The sequence below is a fragment of the Caretta caretta genome, chromosome 16 (genome assembly GCF_965140235.1).
Source record: "Caretta caretta isolate rCarCar2 chromosome 16, rCarCar1.hap1, whole genome shotgun sequence".
Classification (NCBI taxonomy): Eukaryota; Metazoa; Chordata; order Testudines; family Cheloniidae; genus Caretta; species Caretta caretta.
The window spans coordinates 3,363,214-3,384,225 of NC_134221.1; the positions used below are offsets into that span (position 1 = coordinate 3,363,214).

At 50.2% G+C, this 21,012-nt stretch overlaps 1 protein-coding gene across 8 annotated transcripts in view; it reads left to right on the forward strand.

The window, feature by feature from the left end:
* The window catches only part of RGS3 (regulator of G protein signaling 3), a 239,211-nt gene that overhangs the window by 134,787 nt on the left and 83,412 nt on the right, over positions 1 to 21,012 (forward strand). For all 8 annotated transcript variants that reach the window (XR_012665250.1, XM_075120455.1, XM_075120453.1 and 5 more), the window contains 2 exons: positions 3,805 to 3,916; positions 18,937 to 18,980. Coding sequence is in view for 7 of the 8 variants with exons in the window: in XM_075120455.1 (XP_074976556.1) it covers positions 3,805 to 3,916; positions 18,937 to 18,980 (156 nt within the window). In the remaining variant the exon portion in view is untranslated. The remainder of the gene's footprint in view (positions 1 to 3,804; positions 3,917 to 18,936; positions 18,981 to 21,012) is intronic.

Genomic DNA, 21,012 nt, shown 5'->3' on the forward strand with positions numbered 1-21,012 from the left:
ATGTTCGTGGGGGTGGAGGGGCAGAAGGAGAGGCCCCGAGATAGGACAGGTGCTTCTGCTGGGCTAAGAGTATAGTTGGATAGGTTAACAATATTGCTGGGTGGGTTGAGGGAACCATTGCTGTGGCCCCTTGTGGCATGTAGTAGTTTAGAAAGTTTAGTGTCCTTTTTCTTTTGTAGAGAAGCAAAGTGTGTGTTGTAAATGGCTTGTCTAGTTTTAGTAAAGTCCAGCCACGAGGAAGTTTGTGTGGAAGGTTGGTTTTTTATGAGAGTATCCATTTTTGAGAGCTCATTCTTAATCTTTCCCTGTTTGCTGTAGAGGATGTTGATCAGGTGATTCCGCAGTTTCTTTGAGAGCGTGTGGCACAAGCTGTCAGCATAGTCTGTGTGGTATGTAGATTGTAATGGATTTTTTACCTTCAGTCCTTTTGGTACGATGTCCATCTGTTTGCATTTAGAAGGGAAGATGATGTCTGTCTGTATCTGTACAAGATTTTTCATGGCTGAAGGGTGGTCCAGGGAATGGTGGCGACAGAGCAGTATCGAAGCCAGCAAGCAGATTCTCTCTTACAACCCTAGCAAAAAGCATTCAGGTTTTTTAACTTTCTGCTTTGGGGAATAAGTTGCCACAAGTTTGGCCACAAAGACGTTGTGGTAGTCGGCAGTCTCAACCAATGACAGCATTCCTGTAGGTGCAGTACAACTCCTGGCACTTAGCTAGGGGGAGATCAGGGAGAACAGCAGCATAGAATCATAGAAAAGCTATTTAGAAAAGCTGGACGAGCACAAGTCCATGGGGCCGGATGCGCTGCATCCGAGAGTGCTAAAGGAGTTGGCGGATGTGATTGCAGAGCCATTGGCCATTATCTTTGAAAACTCATGGCGATCCGGGGATGTCCCGGACGACTGGAAAAAGGCTAATGTCGTGCCTATCTTTAAAAAAGGGAAGAAGGAGGATTCTGGGAACTATAGGCCAGACAGCCTCACCTCAGTCCCTGGAAAAATCAGGGAGCAGGTCCTCAAGGAATCAATTCTGAAGCACTTAGAGGAGAGGAAAGTGATCAGGAACAGTCAGCATGGATTCACCAAGGGCAAGTCATGCCTAACTAATCTAATTGCCTTCTATGACGAGATAACTGGTCTGTGGATGAGGGGAAAGCAGTGGACGTGCTGTTCCTTGACTTTAGTAAAGCTTTTGACACTGTCTCCCACAGTATTCTTGCCAGCAAGTTAAAGAAGTATGGGCTGGATGAAGGGACTATAAGGTGGATAGAAAGTTGGCTAGATTGTCGGGCTCAACGGGTAGTGATTAATGGCTCCATGTCTAGTTGGCAGCTGGTATCAAGTGGAGTGCCCCAAGGGTTGGTCCTGGGGCCGGTTTTGTTCAATATCTTCATAAATGATCTGGAGGATTGTGTGGATTGCACCCTCAGCAAGTTTGCAGATGACACTAAACTAGGAGGAGAGGTAGATAGGCTGGAGGGTAGGGATAGGATACAGAGGGACCTAGACAAATTGGAGGATTGGGCCAAAAGAAATCTGATGAGGTTCAACAAGGACAAGTGCAGACTCCTGCACTTAGGATGGAAGAATTCCATGCACCGCTACAGACTAGGGACCGAATGCCTAGGCAGCAGTTCTTCAGAAAAGGACCTAGGGGTTACAGTGGACGAAAAGCTGGATATGAGTCAATAGTGTGCCCTTGTTGCCAAGAAGGCAATGGTGTTTTGGGCTGTATAAGTAGGGGCATTGCCAGCAGATCGAGGGACGTGATCGTCCCCCTCTATTCGACATTGGTGAGGCCTCATCTGGAGTACTGTGTCCAGTTTTGGGCCCCACACTACAAGAAGGATGTGGAAAAATTGGAGAGAGTCCAGCAGAGGGCAACAAAAATGATTAGTGGACTGGAACACATGAGTTCTGAGGAGAGGCTGAGGGAACTGGGATTGTTTAGTCTGCAGAAGAGAAGAATGAGGGGGGATTTGATAGCTGCTTTCAACTACCTGAAAGGGGGTTCCAAAGAGGATGGATCTAGACTGTTCTCAGTGGTAGCAGATGACAGAACAAGGAGTAATGGTCTCAAGTTGCAGTGGGGGAGGTTTAGGTTGGATATTAGGAAAAACTTTTTCACTAGGAGGGTGGTGAAACACTGGAATGCGTTACGTAGGGAGGTGGTGGAATCTCCTTCCTTAGATATTTTTAAGGTCAGGCTTGACAAAGCCCTGACTGGGATGATTTAGTTGGGGATTGGTCCTGCTTTGAGCAGGGAGTTGGACTAGATGACCTCCTGAGGTCCCTTCCAACCCTGATATTCTATGATTCTATGATGATTCTATGTCGAATAGAGGGGAACGATCACGTCCCTCGATCTGCTGGCAATGCCCCTACTTATACATCCCAAAATGCCATTGGCCTTCTTGGCAACAAGGGCACACTGTTGACTCATATCCAGCTTCTTGTCCACTGTGATCCCTAGGTCCTTTTCTGCAGAACTGCTGCCTAGCCAATCGGTCCCTAGTCTGTAGCGGTGCATGGGATTCTTCCGTCCTAAGTGCAGGACTCTGCACTTGTCCTTGTTGAACCTCCTCAGATTTCTTTTGGCCCAATCCTCTAATTTGTCTAGGTCCCTCTGTATCCTAGCTTGCTAGCCCGAGGTTGGCTCTCTCCTGTTCCACTTCATCCCTCACACAGCTCGCCTATTGGCTGTCTAGGGAAGCACCCACTTTTAGAGGAGAAAGAAATTCAAGAGGTTCTCAAGGGTCTGTCCTGTCCCCTTTTAAATCTAGATTTGGATGTATGCTTTGGGCATGTGGCTGATACTTGGGGAAGCTCAGAGTCCAGTGAGTGCCTTTCGTAACCAAGTCGAGCCATACACTGGCTGACAGGACAGAACTGCTAACGTCTGAGTCGTGGAGTCACACGTGGTGGATGAGCTGATGCTTTTGCTTGTTATTTATTATTATTATTGCAGTAGCACTTAGGAGCCCTAGTCATGAATCAGAGCCATGCTGTGCTAGGAGCTGTACAAACCCAGAAGAAAATCGGCCTTCCATTTCTGCAGTTAATGCCATGAATATATAGTAGGTCCCTCACTCGAGTTTCAGGGGAGTTAAGTCGCTAAGGCATGTAGCTTCAGTATTTTGCAATATTTGCATCCCAATTGCAGCCAAAATCATTATTGTTTTTAAGTATTATTGTTTGTCTCCATTAAGTGCCTGAAAACATTCTCCTTTAGCATGGCTACTTCAGAGCCAACATGTCATTTACTTGAGCGGAGCAGGACAGTGTGTGATGGTTTAAAATAGTCAAAGCCCCTCATCCTCACCAAGATGGGTTCTCATGCAATCTGAGAGAGTATATGTGCTCCCAGGCGGGAACTTCCACAACTCAAATAATTTCCTGTCCTTCATCCTGGGGTGTGAAAACCTTGGAAAAGAGGGTTGGAGAGACAGCGGTGTGGGTGTGGGTGTGTGGGCACAACAGTTGCATCTGTTACATTTTGGACACATTGATTCCTCCCATCACAGGGCTCCAGAAGTCCCCTGTAAATAACAGTCTGCAGGGTAGGAGTGATGGGCTAATAACTTCTAGATGCTAGCAAGCATCTGTCGTTTGAAGTAGTCTGAGTTTTGCAGTGTCTGAAATGCTCTCTTCATTGCCAGTGTGTCTCCAGAGGCCTCTGCGGGGCTGGAAAGGAGGCCCTGGAGTTCCAGGCTAACTCCTGGGGCTGATGACTGTCTAGGCTGGAAGGAGGCTCTTTGGCAATGGCTCCTGATGCCTTCTTTGTTGTCATCTTACCCTCCAGGTGACCGTCTTCATCTACTCGGACTTGCTGCTCTTCACTAAGGAAGATGAGCCAGGGCGCTGCAATGTCCTGAGGAATCCTCTCTATCTCCAAAGTGTCAAACTCCAGGAGGGTGAGTGTGCCAGCAGGCAGAAGCTTCTTTGTGCCAGGCTTTTGTGGACATTTTCTGGCTGTTGATTCTAAATGGCTCGCTGAGATAGCTGGCCCATCAAGGCACAGTGGGCGAGTGGTGCCGCCCAGGCAGCATGCCGTCACTCCCCGTTGTTTCTTGGTGTTGCAAGGGTTTCAGAAGTACATGATTTCCCCTCCTGCTTGTCCTGCTGAATGTACACCCCATGAGAGGAGCTCAGGACAGGCAGTGAGCCTGCTTTCCTAGCTACCCTTCCCTGGGGGTTCCAGCCATCCCTGCCCATCATCACGTAACACAGGCTCCAGTCTGTTCATATTCCAGAGGCAGGTAGGAAGAACTCTGGTTGCCAGGGAACTGCAGATGTCTTGCAGAGACTGTCCCTTGCTGTAAACAGGGAGTGGACAGGGCTCTTCTCCAGGGATGATGGGCTGTCCCTTCCAAGGCTGCTGCGTGCAGTGCAGTTGCCATGCTGAGCTGTCCTTCCCTGTCCCACCGGTGCCATATTGTTTGCAGCAGTGGCTAGCTGAGACAATGAGGGAAACGAAGTCTTGAAGTTTCCCCTCTGGTGCTTTAACAGAGCACAGCAGCTTCTTCCGCAGGTCTGTGACTAAGCTCTAGTGACCTTTGCTTACCCCACTTCCTCCTTCAACCGCCTACGGTTTCCCTTCATAGCCAGCCAGGGCAGTTTCTCCCATCCATGCCCTGACACACCGATCGGGCTGGGAGCCTTCCTCTCACGCTGCCTGCCTGACATGGCTGCTACACCCTGCTGATGGGCTGGCTGCAGGGACTGTTACCAGCAGAGACTGCTCCAGCGGTGGGGAGTGATCTGAAGCAATTGATTCAGTTGGGATGCTGGGAGGAGGTGGGGAGGCAGCACCTAGTCTTGGCTGTTGAGATACAAATGAGGAACACCCCTTCCCTGACCCTAGTTCCATGCCTCTCCTTCCCTGGGGCAGCCAGCATACCTGGGAACATGTACGCCCCCAAGTTCGCAGCCCCCAGGAGGCTGCTGCTGAGGCTGGAGATAACGTGGATGGTGGGTGGCGGGCGGGAGGCAATGGAGGTGAGATGGAGAACTGAGGAGTGGATGGTAGATATGGCACTGAAGGACTGGCCTGCTCATTGCTTGGTGTTCCTGGTTTGTATTGGTGGGTTGTGCAGACTGGCTCACAGCCCACAGCTACCCCAGACCTTAGCCTGGCGAGCCTAGCACTCGTCTTGCTGTGTAATTGGTGCAGGTGAAGACATCTCATTGATGGGAGACCTGCTTGGTCAGGGCAGAGGAGTGGGAGTGGCTGACATTCTGTGTGGGTGGAGTCGTGAGGTGCTGCGGACCTGGTGCACTGCCTGGATCTCCCCACCCCATCTCCTTCCCTGGCCCCAGGCCTGAAGTTGCTGTGGAATAGGGTTTCCCACCCTCCAGGATTTTCCTGGAGTCTCCAGGAATTACAGATTAATGTTTAATTAAAGATTATGTCATGTGATGAAGCCTCCAGGAATATGTCACCCGCCTGTGGAATCAGGCTCTGCTGTTTGGTATCCCAATGTAGATGGCACTAGGAGTCCTCATCTACTGCTGAGAGGGCACTCTCTGGAGCGGGGCTGTTCTTCCCAACTAGAGATTTACCCAGTGTTTCCTGTTTGTGAGTTTCCCATCACTCCTCCCACTGATTTGAAATCTCTGGGAATGAGTCTTGGCTGTCAGCTTGTTCCAGTTCCTTGTGAGCTCTGGATAGAGAATATTTGAGTTGTTTGTGACATGCAGGTATCATAGTATGTTTGTTTCTTTTGCACGAGTCACTTAGGATTACCTTTTTCCAGGATCTTTCTACCAGTGAACTCATTCACTAGACGATATGGGGAGAGCAGACACAAAGAGGGATGACACAGGAAAAGCAAACTCATTTAGAAACAAGACTGAATATGTGTGAGAATGGTTTTGGCACTCCTACCCCAGCGCAGGTTGTGTCTAAAGAACGGATACAGAAATGTTGCCCTTTAGAGTATGTTGGCCCTTGGAGCTGGGGATTGTGTCTCAGCTCAAGGAGAAATGCTCACACGAGCTCTCATCGAGCTTGCATTCTAGGGAGAGTGTAGCCGCAGCCACAGGAGGGGCTAGCAGTCCCTGGCCCATCCCGTCGGGATGTCCTTGGGACGGCTGGTCCCTCCTACCACTTGCACTGACAAGGCTGTGCTCTGGCTTTAGCTCACTAGCTGTATTTCCCTTCGAGCTGTGAATCGCACCCAGCTCGAAGTGTAGCCATCCCCTGAGGGGAGAACTTTTCTGTGGGCATCAGGTGCATGTTTGATTTCCCAGCTGGGCCCTCTGGCTGAGTCGTTCAATGGCCCTCGGAATCATAACTGCTGTCATGTGGCTGCTTTCTCCTGCACCTGGTCAAGAGCTTGGAGAAGTTGGCTCTGCTCATGGCTATCGCTCAGGTCACTCAGATCCTGCCCTGGGATGTGCCGTCTGCTCCTTCATGCAAGCTGGATTTCTCAGGAAGCTGTCTGTTACTTATTGTCTGAGCGAGCACAGGGAGCCCCTCCAGAAAGGGATGTTTCTTTCTGCCTTGCATAACCTATAGAGTGACCTTCCCTAGGAATCCAGCTGTCAGTGCCATTTGCTTCCAGAAAGTAGCCTGCTTATGGATTACACAAGTCTGGTGCAAAAACGTGTCACCGAGCCAGAGCCAAAGCCAAAAGCTGCCAGTCTCTTTTGGCAGCGACTTTCTGCTCCTCTCTGAAATAACTGAATGGCACGTTACTAGGAACAGGCGTATTGCTGAGCGTAACAATTGAGACAGCTCCGGTACACTGAAGACCATTGTGATGTTTCCTGTTTCTGCTGCTCGCTGCACTGTGCTAAAGAAAATCAGTATAATCGGCTTTACAATGCACAGTCTTCCTGCTTTATAAGCCCAGTTTGGCTGATGAGCATCACGCCAGCCAGTGTTTCCAATGTAATGGGGTGAGCGTCCCTGGTAGATACTGTGGGAATTTCCATCCCAAAGTTACTGGCTTGCTGGGACCATACCCCTTGGGGTGGAGAAGCTTCAGATCGGGAACGGAAAGGGGCAACAATACATAATAGCCCAAATCAGGGATTCGACTGAGAGATCTGCCCCAGCCATGCTCCTTGTCCCCACCCTTTTCGCACTCCAGAGTAGGAACAGAGGCGTCTCCATTTGCATGCTGCTCTGCTGGCCCAGTGCTCAGGGCATTGAGGAGGCACCATGCTTTAAGCAGCCTCTTGTATGGTAATTAGCCCCAGGATTGCAACGCTGTCCCCCTGCTTCTGCCAGTCACATGGCTGGGCCTGTCCCATCTTGCTGCTGCTGGCTGGAGCCAAAGTGGCCGTTAGCCATTACTCGGTACTTTGAAGTGGGCCTTTGGCAATGGAGTGAGCCTTTGCTCTCAGTTTGGAGGTGCCCCCAGAGGCTAGTCTCCCTGTGGATGAGTGCCTCCTCCAGGACACCCCCTTGGGGCAGCCCTGCAAGTGGCTCCTCGCCTCAGTGTCCCTCTTGGGTAACTCAAAGGACTTCACTTAAGGTTCTTACTTAAACAGCACCCCTCCTGGGGGCCAGCTGATTACAGCAACTTTGTGCACGCAGTCTACCAAATCCCCGTGCCTAGTCCATATCCCCCATGCACACAGTCCTTGCTCTCACCACACCCCAGCTCTCCAGCAAGAAGACCGTAGCGTGTACATCCCTCCGCTGCTCTCCTGCCTCTGGTCCTGGGCTCTAACTCTCCAGCTTAGAGCCTGCAGACATCTCCTTCTGCTGCTTCTCCTGCCTTCGGCCCTCTCCAGCCCCCCTGACCCTGGGGACCTCTATCAGCAAACCCCTCTTTCTTCTCTCCTGCCTTTAACCTGCCCCCAGGAACCACTGTCTGTCTCTGTCAGCTCCCATCTCCTACCCTTTGCCTGGCTGACTCCTGACTGACCTTCCGTAGCCTCCAGGTGCTGTCCCACTTTCCTCATTGGCCCAGTGGGAAGCCCCTGGTCTGGACCAGGAGTGCTGAGCCTGGTTTCATGTAATGGGCCAGCTGCCCTGTTCCACTTACTCTGCCTCTGCAGGGACCCGGGAACTGCAGTTGTTGCCAGCCCACCCCCTTTCCCATCCCACTGGCCTGACAGCAGCCTCTCTGGTACCTGCCAGGCCGTGTGGGGCTGAGCAGCTCTTTCCTTTGCTCCTGGTTTCTTGTCGTCTGCTCGCCTGCCTCTGAAAAGCGGGGTGGGGGGAGGGGGTGCTGAACAGCTGCTGCTTACAGGGCCCACATTACATACAGTGATTGTTGGCTCTGTGGGGACGTGTCTGGCCTGCAGGGTGTAATCTGTGCTGCGCGATTCTGTGTACAAGGCATTTCTTCCCCTTCAGTGCATTACAGCATATGCGCAGCAGGCCAGAGAGGGACTCTGCCTGCCTTATGTTCTAATACACTGTAAAGAATCTTAAACATTTGGCCCTTGGCTTTTTGTGTTGCTTTCTCTCTTGTAGCATTTCCCTGAGCATGGCTGATAACAGCCTGTTTCTCTGTCACAGCAGAGCTGGGATGGTGTTTGACAGACCGTTATTATTCATTATTGGTTAGGGCTGGAGACTGTACAAGAGGGCAGAAGCAGGTATGCCTGGACCCTGTTATTATGTAACTTTTCCATTGCAATAGCATCTAGCGACTCCAACCAGTGTGGAGCCCCACTGGGCTGGGTGCTGCACAGACATATTCAAGGGCAGTTCCTGCCTCAATGGGCTCACATCTAAGTGAGAGATGCAGAGGCAACAGGTCCGCTGGGGAGTGACTGCATGTGTTTTTGCACAGCTGATATTATATTCGACTCGCATGCTGTGGGCACTTGCCAGAATGAGCACATAGAAAGGCCAGGTTCCTCCCTAGAGAGAATGAGCAGGTACGCCCGGTTCCTGCCCTAGAGAGCTTCCAACATAAGGAGCCCAGATACAAAGGGCAGGAAGTGAGGGTACCAACGACTTTCCTTTCATTCCCTCTTTTCCTTGCTCATTGGTTTTTAACCCTGGTCAGTTCTGTGTTGTTTGTTATTCAGCGTCTTACCCCGATCCCTCCCTGTGCTCTGTAACCCCAGCATATAAACTATGATTGTCACAGGAAGCTCTGCTGAGGTCAGGGGCTGTGGGAAAGTTTGTAGATGGGACAGGTGCTCAGATACCATGGGGATGGGTGCAATGTTAAATACTGACTAGACAGAGAGCTGGCTGTCATCTCCACGGTGCTGGGCTGGGACACTCCTGCGGCCTGAGGCTTTTCTGGCAGGCTGTTTCGAGTGGTTTCTAGTTCGTTCCTTAGCTCACCTCTGCAGTATTTGGAAGGCTTGGTTTTAAAAGCACTGGGTCTGTTCCTCCTGGCACTGTCCCTCCCTTTCACATAGTGTGCACCAGCCTGCCTGCAATATCTAGTGCTTCTTCCCTTGCCCTGTGCCATGAACAAGCACATGTACACAGTGCGGTCAGCTCTCCGGATTTTACTGAGAGTCTGGTGAGATTTGGTGTTGTTCTCAAGGCCCTGGCACCGAGAGTCATGTGAATATGGGAGAATCTCAGCTTCTATTTGTTTCTACCAAGAAAGGTTCATAAAAGAAAGCACATGAAGAACCCAAAATGTGCGGTTTTTAATGTGCAGTCAGTTGCATGGTTTTTGAATGCTTGGCATGGGCGGCTGGTGACCCAGCCATTGGGGACGGCTAGCTCCCGGCCCCTACCTTTGTGCTCAAGGTCCCACACCTCCCCTTCCCTGTCTGTCCCCCCTCCCCTGCAGGACCCCAGAGCACCTCATAATGGCCCCCGGCCCCAGCACCAGGTGGCATGGCAGTGGTGCTGGGATATTTTTAATAGTGGGGGTGCTGAAAACTAGCCCCCTTACCCCTATCCACCCCCCCCACCCCCAGAGCTGAGGCCGGGACCCCGGGTGCACGGGGCCTGCAGCCGGGAGCCTGGGGGTGCTGCAGCACTCCCCACACTACTTGTACCTATGCCTATGAGGCACGGCTGCAGCATCTCCATCTCTGGATCACTGGGCAGCCAGCCCTGGAGCGCCGGGCAGCTGCCCTGAGTACCCATGGCAGGTTGGCGAGCCCCAGCCAGCCTGGGCCAGGGCAGAGTGCCAGGAACTGCAGGAGGGGGCCTTGGGACAGAGCATGGGTGGGGTCATGCCAGGCTGTATGAGGAGGCACAGCATCCCCCAGCCTATGATACCTGCCACCCATGATGCTTGGGGTTGGCAGTCCTCACGCACACATGCGCACACACACACACCAGGCTGCCATGTGTGTGTAGCTTAGTGGCACCAGAGGAGCACAGGCAAGTTGGTTTCGATCTCCCTCGCCACCTGGGAGCTGTGTCTTGGTGGGAACCCCCAGTGTTCCTGGTGCCTGGGCCGGAGTAAAGACTCTTTGTTCTCCCCTTTCATTCTGTGTCAGTGCAGTGAATGATCAGAAATCCCAGCAGGGCCTGAGCTTGAGGGTTTCCTGTGGCACCAACTGCTCTCTGTGCTGGTAACAGATCACCTACCCCTGTGGGAGAGAGTGTGTGCTGTAAACGCTCCAGGGAGTGATGGGCAGCCGTGTTAGTCTGTATTCGCAAAAAGAACAGGAGTACTAGTGGCACCTTAGAGACTAACCAATTTATTTGAGCATGAGCTTTCGTGAGCTACAGCTCACTTCATCGGATGCATTCAGTGGAAAATACAGTGAGGAGATTTATATACACACAGAACATGAAAAAAATGGGTGTTACCATACACACTGTAAGGAGAGTGATCACTTAAGATGAGCTATTACCAGCAGGAGAGTGGTGGGGGGCGGGGTGGAGAAAACCTTTTGTAGTAATAATCAAGGTGAGCCATTTCCAGCAGTTAACAGGAACGTCCAAGGAGCAGTGAGGGGTGGGGGAAATAAACATGGGGAAATAGTTTTACTTTGTGTAATGACACATCCACTCCCAGTCTCTATTCAAGCCTAAGTTAATTGTATCCAGTTTGCAAATTAATTCCAATTCAGCAGTCTCTCATTGGAGTCAGTTTTTGAAGGCTTTTTGTTCTAATATTGCGATCTTTAGGTCTGAAATCGAGTGACCAGAGAGATTGAAGTGTTCTCCGACTGGTTGATGAATGTTATAATTCTTGACATCTGATTTGTGTCCATTTATTCTTTTATGTAGAGACTGTCCAGTTTGACCAATGTACATGGCAGAGGGGCATTGCTGGCACATGATGGCATATATCACATTGGAAGATGTGCAGGTGACCAATGTGATTGATGTCATCATGTGCCAGCAAAAACAGACTCCAACGAGAGACTGCTGAATTGGAACTACAATTAAGGGAACTACAGGCCAGTCAGCCTCACCTCAGTCCCTGAAAAAATCATGGAGCAAGTCCTCAAGGACTCAATTCTGAAGCACTTAGAGGAGAGGAAAGTGATCAGGAACAGTCAGCATGGATTCACCAAGGGCAAGTCATGCCTGACTAATCTAATTGCCTTCTATGATGAGATAACTGGTCTGTGGATGAAGGGAAAGCAGTGGACATGTTGTTCCTTGACTTTAGCAAAGCTTTTGACACAGTCTTCCACAGTATTCTTGCCAACAAATTAAAGAAGTATGGGCTGGATGAATGGACTATAAGGTGGATAGAAAGGTGGCTAGATTGTCGGGCTCAGCGGGTAGTGATCAATGGCTCCATGTCTAGTTGGCAGCCGGTATCCAGTGCAGTGCCCCAAGGGTCGGTCCTTGGGCCGGTTTTGTTCAATATCTTCGTTAATGGTTAATAAAGGTGGTTCCAAAGAGGATGGATCTAGATTGTTCTCAGTGGTAGCAGATGACAGAACGAGGAGTAATGGTCTCAAGTTGCAGTGGGGGAGGTTTAGGTTGGATATTAGAATCAAAGAATCAATCCTGAAGCACTTACATGAGAGGAAAGTGATCAGGAACAGTCAGCATGGATTCACCAAGGGAAGATCATGCCTGACTAATCTAATCGCCTTCTATGATGAGATTACTGGTTCTGTGGATGAAGGGAAAGCAGTGGATGTATTGTTTCTTGACTTTAGCAAAGCTTTTGACATGGTCTCCCACAGTATTCTTGTCAGCAAGTTAAAGAAGTATGGGCTGGATGAATGCACTATAAGGTGGGTAGAAAGTTGGCTAGATTGTCGGGCTCAACGGGTAGTGATCAATGGCTCCATATCTAGTTGGCGGCTGGTATCAAGTGGAATGCCCCAGGGGTCGGTCCTGGGTCCGGTTTTGTTCAATATCTTCATAAATGATCTGGAGGATGGTGTGGATTGCACCCTCAGCAAATTTGCGGATGGTACTAAACTAGGAGGAGTGGTAGATACGCTGGAGGGGAGGGATAGGATACAGAAGGACCTAGACAAATTGGAGGATTGGGCCAAAAGAAATCTGATGAGGTTCAATAAGGATAAGTGCAGGGTCCTGCACTTAGGACGGAAGAACCCAATGCACCGCTATGGACTAGGGACCGAATGGCTCTGCAGCAGTTCTGCGGAAAAGGACCTAGGGGTGACAGTGGACGAGAAGCTGGATATGAGTCTGCAGTGTGCCCTTGTTGCCAAGAAGGCCAATGGCATTTTGGGATGTATAAGTAGGGGCATAGCGAGCAGATCGAGGGACGTGATCATCCCCCTCTATTCGACATTGGTGAGGCCTCATCTGGAGTACTGTGTCCAGTTTGGGGCCCCACACTACAAGAAGGATGTGGATAAATTGGAGAGAGTCCAGCGAAGGGCAAGCATGGATTCACCAAGGCCAATGGCATTTTGGGATGTATAAGTAGGGGCATAGCGAGCAGATCGAGGGACATGATCGTTCCCCTCTATTCGACATTGGTGAGGCCTCATCTGGAGTACTGTGTCCAGTTTTGGGCCCCACACTTCAAGAAGGATGTGGATAAATTGGAGAGAGTCCAGCGAAGGGCAACAAAAATGATTAGGGGTCTGGAACACATGAGTTATGAGGAGAGGCTGAGGGAGCTGGGATTGTTTAGCCTGCAGAAGAGAAGAATGAGGGGGGATTTGATAGCTGCTTTCAACTACCTGAAAGGGGGTTCCAAAGAGGATGGCTCTAGACTGTTCTCAATGGTAGCAGATGACAGAACGAGGAGTAATGGTCTCAAGTTGCAGTGGGGGAGGTTTAGATTGGATATTAGGAAAAACTTTTTCACTAAGAGGGTGGTGAAACACTGGAATGCGTTACCTAGGGAGGTGGTAGAATCTCCTTCCTTAGAGGTTTTTAAGGTCAGGCTTGACAAAGCCCTGGCTGGGATGATTTAACTGGGATTTGGTCCTGCTTCGAGCAGGGGGTTGGACTAGATGACCTTCTGGGGTCCCTTCCAACCCTTATATTCTATGATTCTATGAACAAAAATGATTAGGGGTCTGGAACACATGACTTATGAGGAGAGGCTGAGGGAACTGGGATTGTTTAGTCTGCAGAAGAGAAGAATGAGGGGGGATTTGATAGCTGCTTTCAACTTCCTGAGAGGTGGTTCCAGAGAGGATGGTTCTAGACTATTATCAGTGGTAGCTGATGACAGGACAAGGAGTAATGGTCTCAAGTTGCCGTGGGGGAGGTTTAGGTTGGATATTAGGAAAAACTTTTTCACTAGGAGGGTGGTGAAGCACTGGAATGCGTTACCTAGGGAGGTGGTGGAATCTCCTTCCTTTGAAGTTTTTAAGGTCCGGCTTGACAAAGCCCTGGCTGGGATGATTTATTTGGGGATTGGTCCTGCTTTGAGCAGGGGGTGTGACTAGATGACCTCCTCAGGTCCCTTTCAACCCTGATATTCTATGATTCTATAACTGGGTTGAAAACAGAACTAGATAAATCCATGGAGGACAGGTCCATCAATGGCTTTTAGCTAAGATGGTCAGGCTGTTAGTGTCCCTGTATCCCAATTGCCAGAAGCTGGGAGTGGATGGCAAGGGATGGGTCACTGGAAAGTGCCATTCTGTTCATTCCCTCTGAAGCATCTGGCACCAGCCACTGTCAGAAGACAGGATACTGGGTTAGATGGACCACTGGTCTGACCCAGTGTGGCCATTTTTATGTTCCTGTGACTCCTCTTATCCCTTGCGGTGGGTATAAAATGTCTGAGGTAGGGTTTTGGCTCCTCTGTACTTCCTCACACCATGGTAGGTGGTCAGTCACCTGGCCAGTGTGTTCTTCCAGCCCTGGAACTGCCTACGTGTACATTGCCCAGCAATGACCTTGCCAAGTGGTGTGGGAAGGGAGGGGGGTGCCTGCAGAGGTCGGGTTCTTTGCTTTTGTCTGTAACTTTCCAGAAGGGCATTGGCTGCTCAGAAGGGAAATCAGTCCCAGTTGCCATGTGTTTTGTCCTCCTGTATTAAGCAGCCACCTGTTATGACATTGTACTATTGTAGGAACCCAAATACAGTAAATACAACAGCTCAAGACTGTAACTTTCCCAAGGCATCTACTAGCCAGTGTCACTGTCCCCTTATCGGGCGGCCTCTGTTGTGGGACGATTGTGTCTGAGCATAGTCAGCCCCTCGGGAAGCTGGATTATCAACCTCGCAAATGGGCTGTGGTGGCGCCTTGGGAGGCCATTCTCCTGCCTGATAGCCACATTGTGCTAAGCAGGCCTTGTTGCAGCTGGGCCCTAGCTCTTCAGAGTGAAGGAAGCGAGGAAGGGCCACATTTGGGGGGAGGGGAGAAGTGGGAGTTTTGTACACTAAGGAAGAGTAAAGGGAAATGGCTATTAAACCCCAGTATCAAGTAAATGTCCTGGCCTCCTACTCTCCAACCTCCCCAGAGTGCAACATACTAGCTGGAGGCGTCCTGCAGGGTCGCCCAGAATGCTGGCGTTGGCCGTGCAAGGCAGATGTATCTGGGGCAGCCCTGATGACTGTCTGGGTTAAAATGCTGTGGAGGTCCTGGCACAGGCCGGGTAGGAACTGTCTTGGGGTGCTGGTGGGATGCCCGGGTATGTGGGAGTGGTAAGTTGAGAGGTGGTGTGTGAGCTATTGAGCAGCCCCTAGTGGTCACTTTGGAACCTGCGGCAGGTGTGGAGGAAGCCGTGGACCCTTTCAGGTGCAGGAACATACTTCTTCGCTTTCGTAAAGAAATAAAGCAGGCCCTGGACTCCCAGCCCCATTACTTAGTTACAGTAGCACAGGAGCATGAAGGTGTTTTCCAGACCCTAACTCACCCAGCACGGGACATGGCAGAGCAGAGCTCCAGATGCCTGCAGATATGCATTGTGCTAAAGTGCTCTTTATCTGACACCTCTCCAACAGCATTCCCAGCATATCTGGATGTCACCAGCATGTCCTGGGACTTGGGCACAACTGTCCCTGAAAAGGGGGCATCATGCCCTTTAAAACCAAGGCTCTGCAGGGTCCCTCAGTCTGCCCCAGCCCTGGTAGTTGGAGTGGGGGAAGCCTGTAATCCCCCAGCCAGTGCTCATCAAAGGCCAGCAGAAAGTCACCGGAAGGAAAAAGCTGAGCATGTTGCAGTATCTTTGCTGCTCAGGGATAGACTTGGAAGGATTAGATTTTTATCGGTCAAAGCTGGTAAAAGTCGATTTCAGCACACCTGCAAAAACTGATCAAAATCAAAATGTGCAGAGAGGCGAAGTAGGGAAAACACTACTTGAGAATGTGGTAGGGTTTGATTGGAGGATATTGACTTGGTATATTTTGACATGTGATGTTGACAGTTTCTGTCTTAACATCTATAAAGCTTTAATATTTGGAATCTCAGCATCTACTGTCATTAAATAATTATTGTCTGACCCCTCAAATTTCCTGCAATATGAAAATGTAAATTGATAAAAATAATAAAAAATGCTTAAAAATACCCCCTGATATTATCCATCAAAATTCTAAAAAAATAAAAATCGAATTCTGCCCATCCTCCTCATGGCGAAGGCACCGGTGGCATCAGCCTCTCTGCAGGGTCCCTATGCCAGCTGTGAACTCCAGGGCTGCTGAGTGCACTGGGGTGGTTAGTCTATAGTTCTCTGGAGAATGTGAGGCCACCTGGTTCCGTCATTAGCACTGCACATGCTGTGGGAACAAAGCAGAGCTTGTACTGACTTTGCCATGAGCAAGAATCACACCTGAGCATGAATTGCAGCACCAGCCTGCTCCACACAGGAGACAACATTTTAAAAGGCGCCTTGCACTGGGGGCAGGGGGCATGGCGCCCCAGGGGAACATCCTCCACTAGGTTGAATGTCCTGCTGTAAAGTCCAAGTGGCCCTGCTGTGTGTTGACTAAATCTCCTTGAGTGAGCCTGGGCTCAGGTGCCTGCCCTGGGCTGGCTTTCCCAGGGATTGGCACAATCGGAGGTTCTCCTTCCCTCCAGCGGATCTCATATGGAGGACAGGGGGGCATCGCTCTCAGCAAAGTTTGTTAGTGGAAAACACCAGCCAGTCTGTTAGCTTAGCCGGTCCCTGGCGCTGCGGGAACTGTCTGGAGCAGAGGCCTAGCAGCCTTCCTCAGCCACGCTGCGCTGAACAGGGTTAGGAGATCAGGAAGCTCCAGGCTTCACAAAGTAGGGACTGTCGCTTTGGAATGACTCATTCTGTCCTGTCACCTTCTGGGACCGTCTCCCTTTCCAAGGGCCATGCAGGGAGCCAGCTCCATGGAGACAGGTCTCCTGGAGGGCCTGTGCTGGCAATGTCTTTGTGGGATAAAAGACCCTGCAGTACAGTGACAGCTGGCCCAGGTTGGCTGACTCGGGCTCGCCGGGCTCGGGCTGTAGGGCTAAAAATTGCAGTGCAGATGCTCAGGCTGGAGCCTGCACTCTGGGATCTCCCCCCTTGCAGGGTCCTAGAGCTCGGGCTGCAGCCCAAGCCTGAACCCCTACCCAGCGATTTTTCAGCCCGGAGCCCGAGTCGGTTGTCCTGGGCCAGCCGTGGGTTTTTATCCCTGTGTAGATGTAACCAGAGAATGCAGAGGAAGTGTTAAGCCGCCGCTTCCTGAGTAGCGGCTCCTTCCGCCCCCTCATGTCAGAGAACTCTCTGCCTGCCGGGGATGGGGGCAGGGCAAGGAGGAGTCAAGTCCCTGGGGCTGTTCCACGCTTGGAGCTGGCTCATGGGGCCCTTGTCAAGGTGACAGTCTTTGGGGTTGCATCCCTTTTCCCTGCACTGGAGAGTAGGAAATGGAGCAGCATGGCAGGGCTGTGATTGCTGCTAGCCCATCCAAAGTGACAACTCTTTACACAATGTATGGAATGGCTATCACCAGCAGGAGAGTGAATTTGTGTGGGGGGGTGGAGGGTGAGAAAACCTGGATTTGTGCTGGAAATGGCCCACCTGATGATCACTTTAGATAAGCTATTACCAGCAGGACAGTGGGGTGGGAGGAGGTATTGTTTCATATTCTCTGTGTATATATAAAGTCTGCTGCAGTTTCCACGGTATGCATCCGATGAAGTGAGCTGTAGCTCACGAAAGCTCATGCTCAAATAAATTGGTTAGTCTCTAAGGTGCCACAAGTACTCCTTTTCTTTTTGCGAATACAGACTAACACGGCTGTTACTCTGAAACAAGCACTCTGCCTCCTTTGGCATTTCGTTCCTGCCGTGTAGCTTGTCTTCTCTGCTCTGTTTGTCTTTCGCCCCATCGCCCTTTGGCTCAGACATGTGTCCCTGTCCTGCATGTGCTGTGCAGATGGGAGGGATGTGGAAGGCAGCCTTGCTACAGAGGATCTTTCCATCTCACAAAGGACTTAGCAGAAATCCAGGGGGCTCAGAGTCAGGCGATGGGAATGACCAGGGACAGAGAGAAACTCCCAGTCGACAAGAGATTGGGAAGATTGGGGCTGTACCTTACAGAGGAGACGAATACGATAACAGAATACAGACTAATGCATGAACAGAGAAGGTATTTCAGGAGCCTCCGTTCAGCCTGTATTATCACACGGGAACAAGGGGGCGTTCAACAAAATGGAAAGGCAGCAAATTCAGAACCCATAAAAGGAAATGTTTTTTTACATTTTGTGTAATTAGACTGTGGAACTCCCTGCCACATGAAATTATTGAGAAAAAGAGCTTAGAAGGCTTCAAAATGAGTCTGGGCATTTATACCGGTAACAAGAGTATCCAGAGCTACAGTAGTAATAGCCAAGAGTTTGTCAGGACTCTTGGGGGTTAGACAGAAGGAGAAACTGTCCCTGGGGACAGGTTATCCCACAGCTGCGTCCCTACACATGTTTCCCACACCTCCTCTGAAGTAGCTGGTGCTGGCCACTGCCAGAGACAGGACACTGGGCTAGATGGACCTGGGGTTTCTGATGCAGTTAGGCAATTCCTGTGTCCCAATGTGAATTTAGGAGATTCCTTTCCCCAAAGCCCTAGGATGGAGAGATTTTCAGTGATCAGCATGGAGGCCAGGGGTAAGTGGGTGTGTCTGTGTGTAATGACAATTGCCTGTACTAGCTCCAGCCTTCTAATTCCCAGAGACCGAGGTCTGCAACCTGCCAGGAGGGCAGCCATTTCTGAGTGACAGTCCCCTCTGATCTCAGTGCTGCCAAGGGGGACTGACCCAACCCATGTCCTGCACAGCTCCCAATGGAACAGGGCCCTAAGCAGCCCTTTGGTTTGCTTTTGCATCATGTTGGCCCTTGCCTGCACAGTGCATTGACCAACCCCACCAGGCTACAGATGTGGCAGAGAGAGAGAGACCTTTTTCAGGGAAATGAGCCTGGAGAAAAAGCCCTAATTGTGCAGTGAGTAAATGGTAAGCACCTCTGCTTTCCAGACCAGCTCCAGTTTGCCTGCTGCATTAACCCTGATCCACCCCCGTGGAAGCCAGCCGCAGCAGACATCGCTCCCAGCTGACAACCTGCCTCGGCAAAACTTCAACCTTTGCTCATTAAATGCAACCCCACAGCTAATTCATCTGCCAGTGCCAGAGATCTTTGCTTGTGGAGGCCCAAATGCAGCCAAAGCCTGATTTTGGCCTTGTTTTTTTCCTTACAGGTTCTTCTGAAGATCTGAAATTCTGCATCCTCTACCTTGCAGAGGTGAGTGTAGAGCTTTGGGAGTTAAACTCCACAGAGCCTAAAATGTACTGCACACTAACCAATTCTTTGTAGTGGGGATAAAGCGCAGACAATGGATCGATCTCACTTCTCTTTTGAATTAGTTTGCCAGTCGGGAAAGGAAACGTAAGCCAGCGTATATGAGTAAGAAGCTGTTAAGTGGAATCTGTGACTCAGGAGGCAGTGAAGCGTTGATGCCTGTACCCTTTCCTCCCCGTCAGTCCGTCTGGGGGCAGATCTTTCCCCACTGCTCTGACTTCTGATTGGCGCCTATGGGTTCTTTAGCCCACTCATGGATTTCTTTGTCAGTTGGTTTTGATTTGACTTTATGGGTGGTTTTCTGTTCTTGCCTTCAAAATCTCAGATTTTTAAACAATCAAATAGGAACAACCAAACCCAACACATAGTAAATTCCTATTTATCCAATGGCCTTGGGTAACTGGGCATTGGGATAGATGGAAGGGCTATTTTGAGCTGCATATAATCCCATCAAGTTTCTTTTACTGCTGAAATGGGATTAGGTCTCAGGGACTGCAGGTAACTGCTCAGAACAGCTACACAAACACAAAGTCATTGATGAGCACTATGAGATGCTAAGAGGCTAATTGAGAAGTAATTAGCTGGTAATTAACTAACAAGGTTTCAGGGAGGGCACACAGTGGATTCAGATAACTAAGATTTTCAGATAAAGAGCATTTGCATAACTGGAATTACACTGTAAAAGACTGCTTTAGATAAACAGATCTAAAAGAGCGTAGGGATTGGAAATGACTGAATGTCATCTACATGTTTATAATCACTTGTATTTTAGCCAAGTTTCCTTTGTCAGAAATGAGCTGAGAAAGCTGCAGAACTTGTTCTTTGTGAAATGAGCCTACCCAATCACTAGATCTTCTGCCTGCTTTTTGTTTTGATTTTTTGCAAGTAACTCCATGTTGTTCCTGATTTCAGGGCAGGAGTTTGGATCTAGAACTTGCTGTTTGACCATGGCACAGTTACTTTCCCTCTCTCTTTGCCCTCCTACTCTTTGTTTGTCTTGACTATTTCAATTATAAGATCTGTGGGGCAGGAACACTCTCTCCCCATGCTGAAATCTCCCGATTCTGAAATCTCTCCCTATGCTGCATACAGCACCTAGCACAACAGGGCCCCACCCTCGTTTGAAACCTTTTCACGCTACCGTAATACAAATCAATAATAATAATTTTGTGACCCTAAAATGTAGCATTTTGCCCAATTGTCAGTTTCCCCTTGACACACAGAGCATGTCAGTGGGAAAGTGCAACCCTTGTCCAAGGCTATGGCTGCACTACAGCTTAAGTGGACATAAATTATGTCTCTCCAAGGTGTGAATTAGCCACCCCACAAACGACAGAATTTATGCCGACTTAGCACTGTGCACACCGGCGCATATGTCGTCGGGAGAGCTTCTCCAGCCAACTTAGCTACCGCTGCTAGCAGGGGGCTGGAGGAATGAAGTCGTGGGGAGAGCTCTCTCCTGTTGGCTTAGAGTAGCTACACAGCGTTTACAGTGGCATACTGGCATCCATGCCAGGACTGGAAGAAGCTCCCTAAAAGTGGGGGGGCCACCGGTGCCTGAACTGTGGCCATGCCCCTATACCCCTTCTCCCCGAGGCCCCGTCCTCCACTCATTCCTCTCTCCCCCCTCTCCCCCATTGCTTGCCCTTACAGCTGGTGAAAAGTGGGAGGGCATAGCCCCCTGTCCCTCCCCGTTCCGGCGCCTCTGATTGGTGCAGCTGTGCCACTGTAAACTCTCTAGTGGAGCCCTAGCCTAAGCTCCATTTTGGATTCCAACATACCATTTTTGGAGGTTTAGATCCGATAAACAGAAACATTTTGCAGGAGTTTTTTGTGCAGAGTTGGCTTGTTCTTGCCAAGTGGTAGTGAAATGCTAAGCTCTGTCCTTTTGCCGGGTTTGAATGTCACTGTGAATCTGTCCCACAGTTCTGCTCCCTGGTAGCCACAACTGATACCCTGGCTAACGTGATGGTTG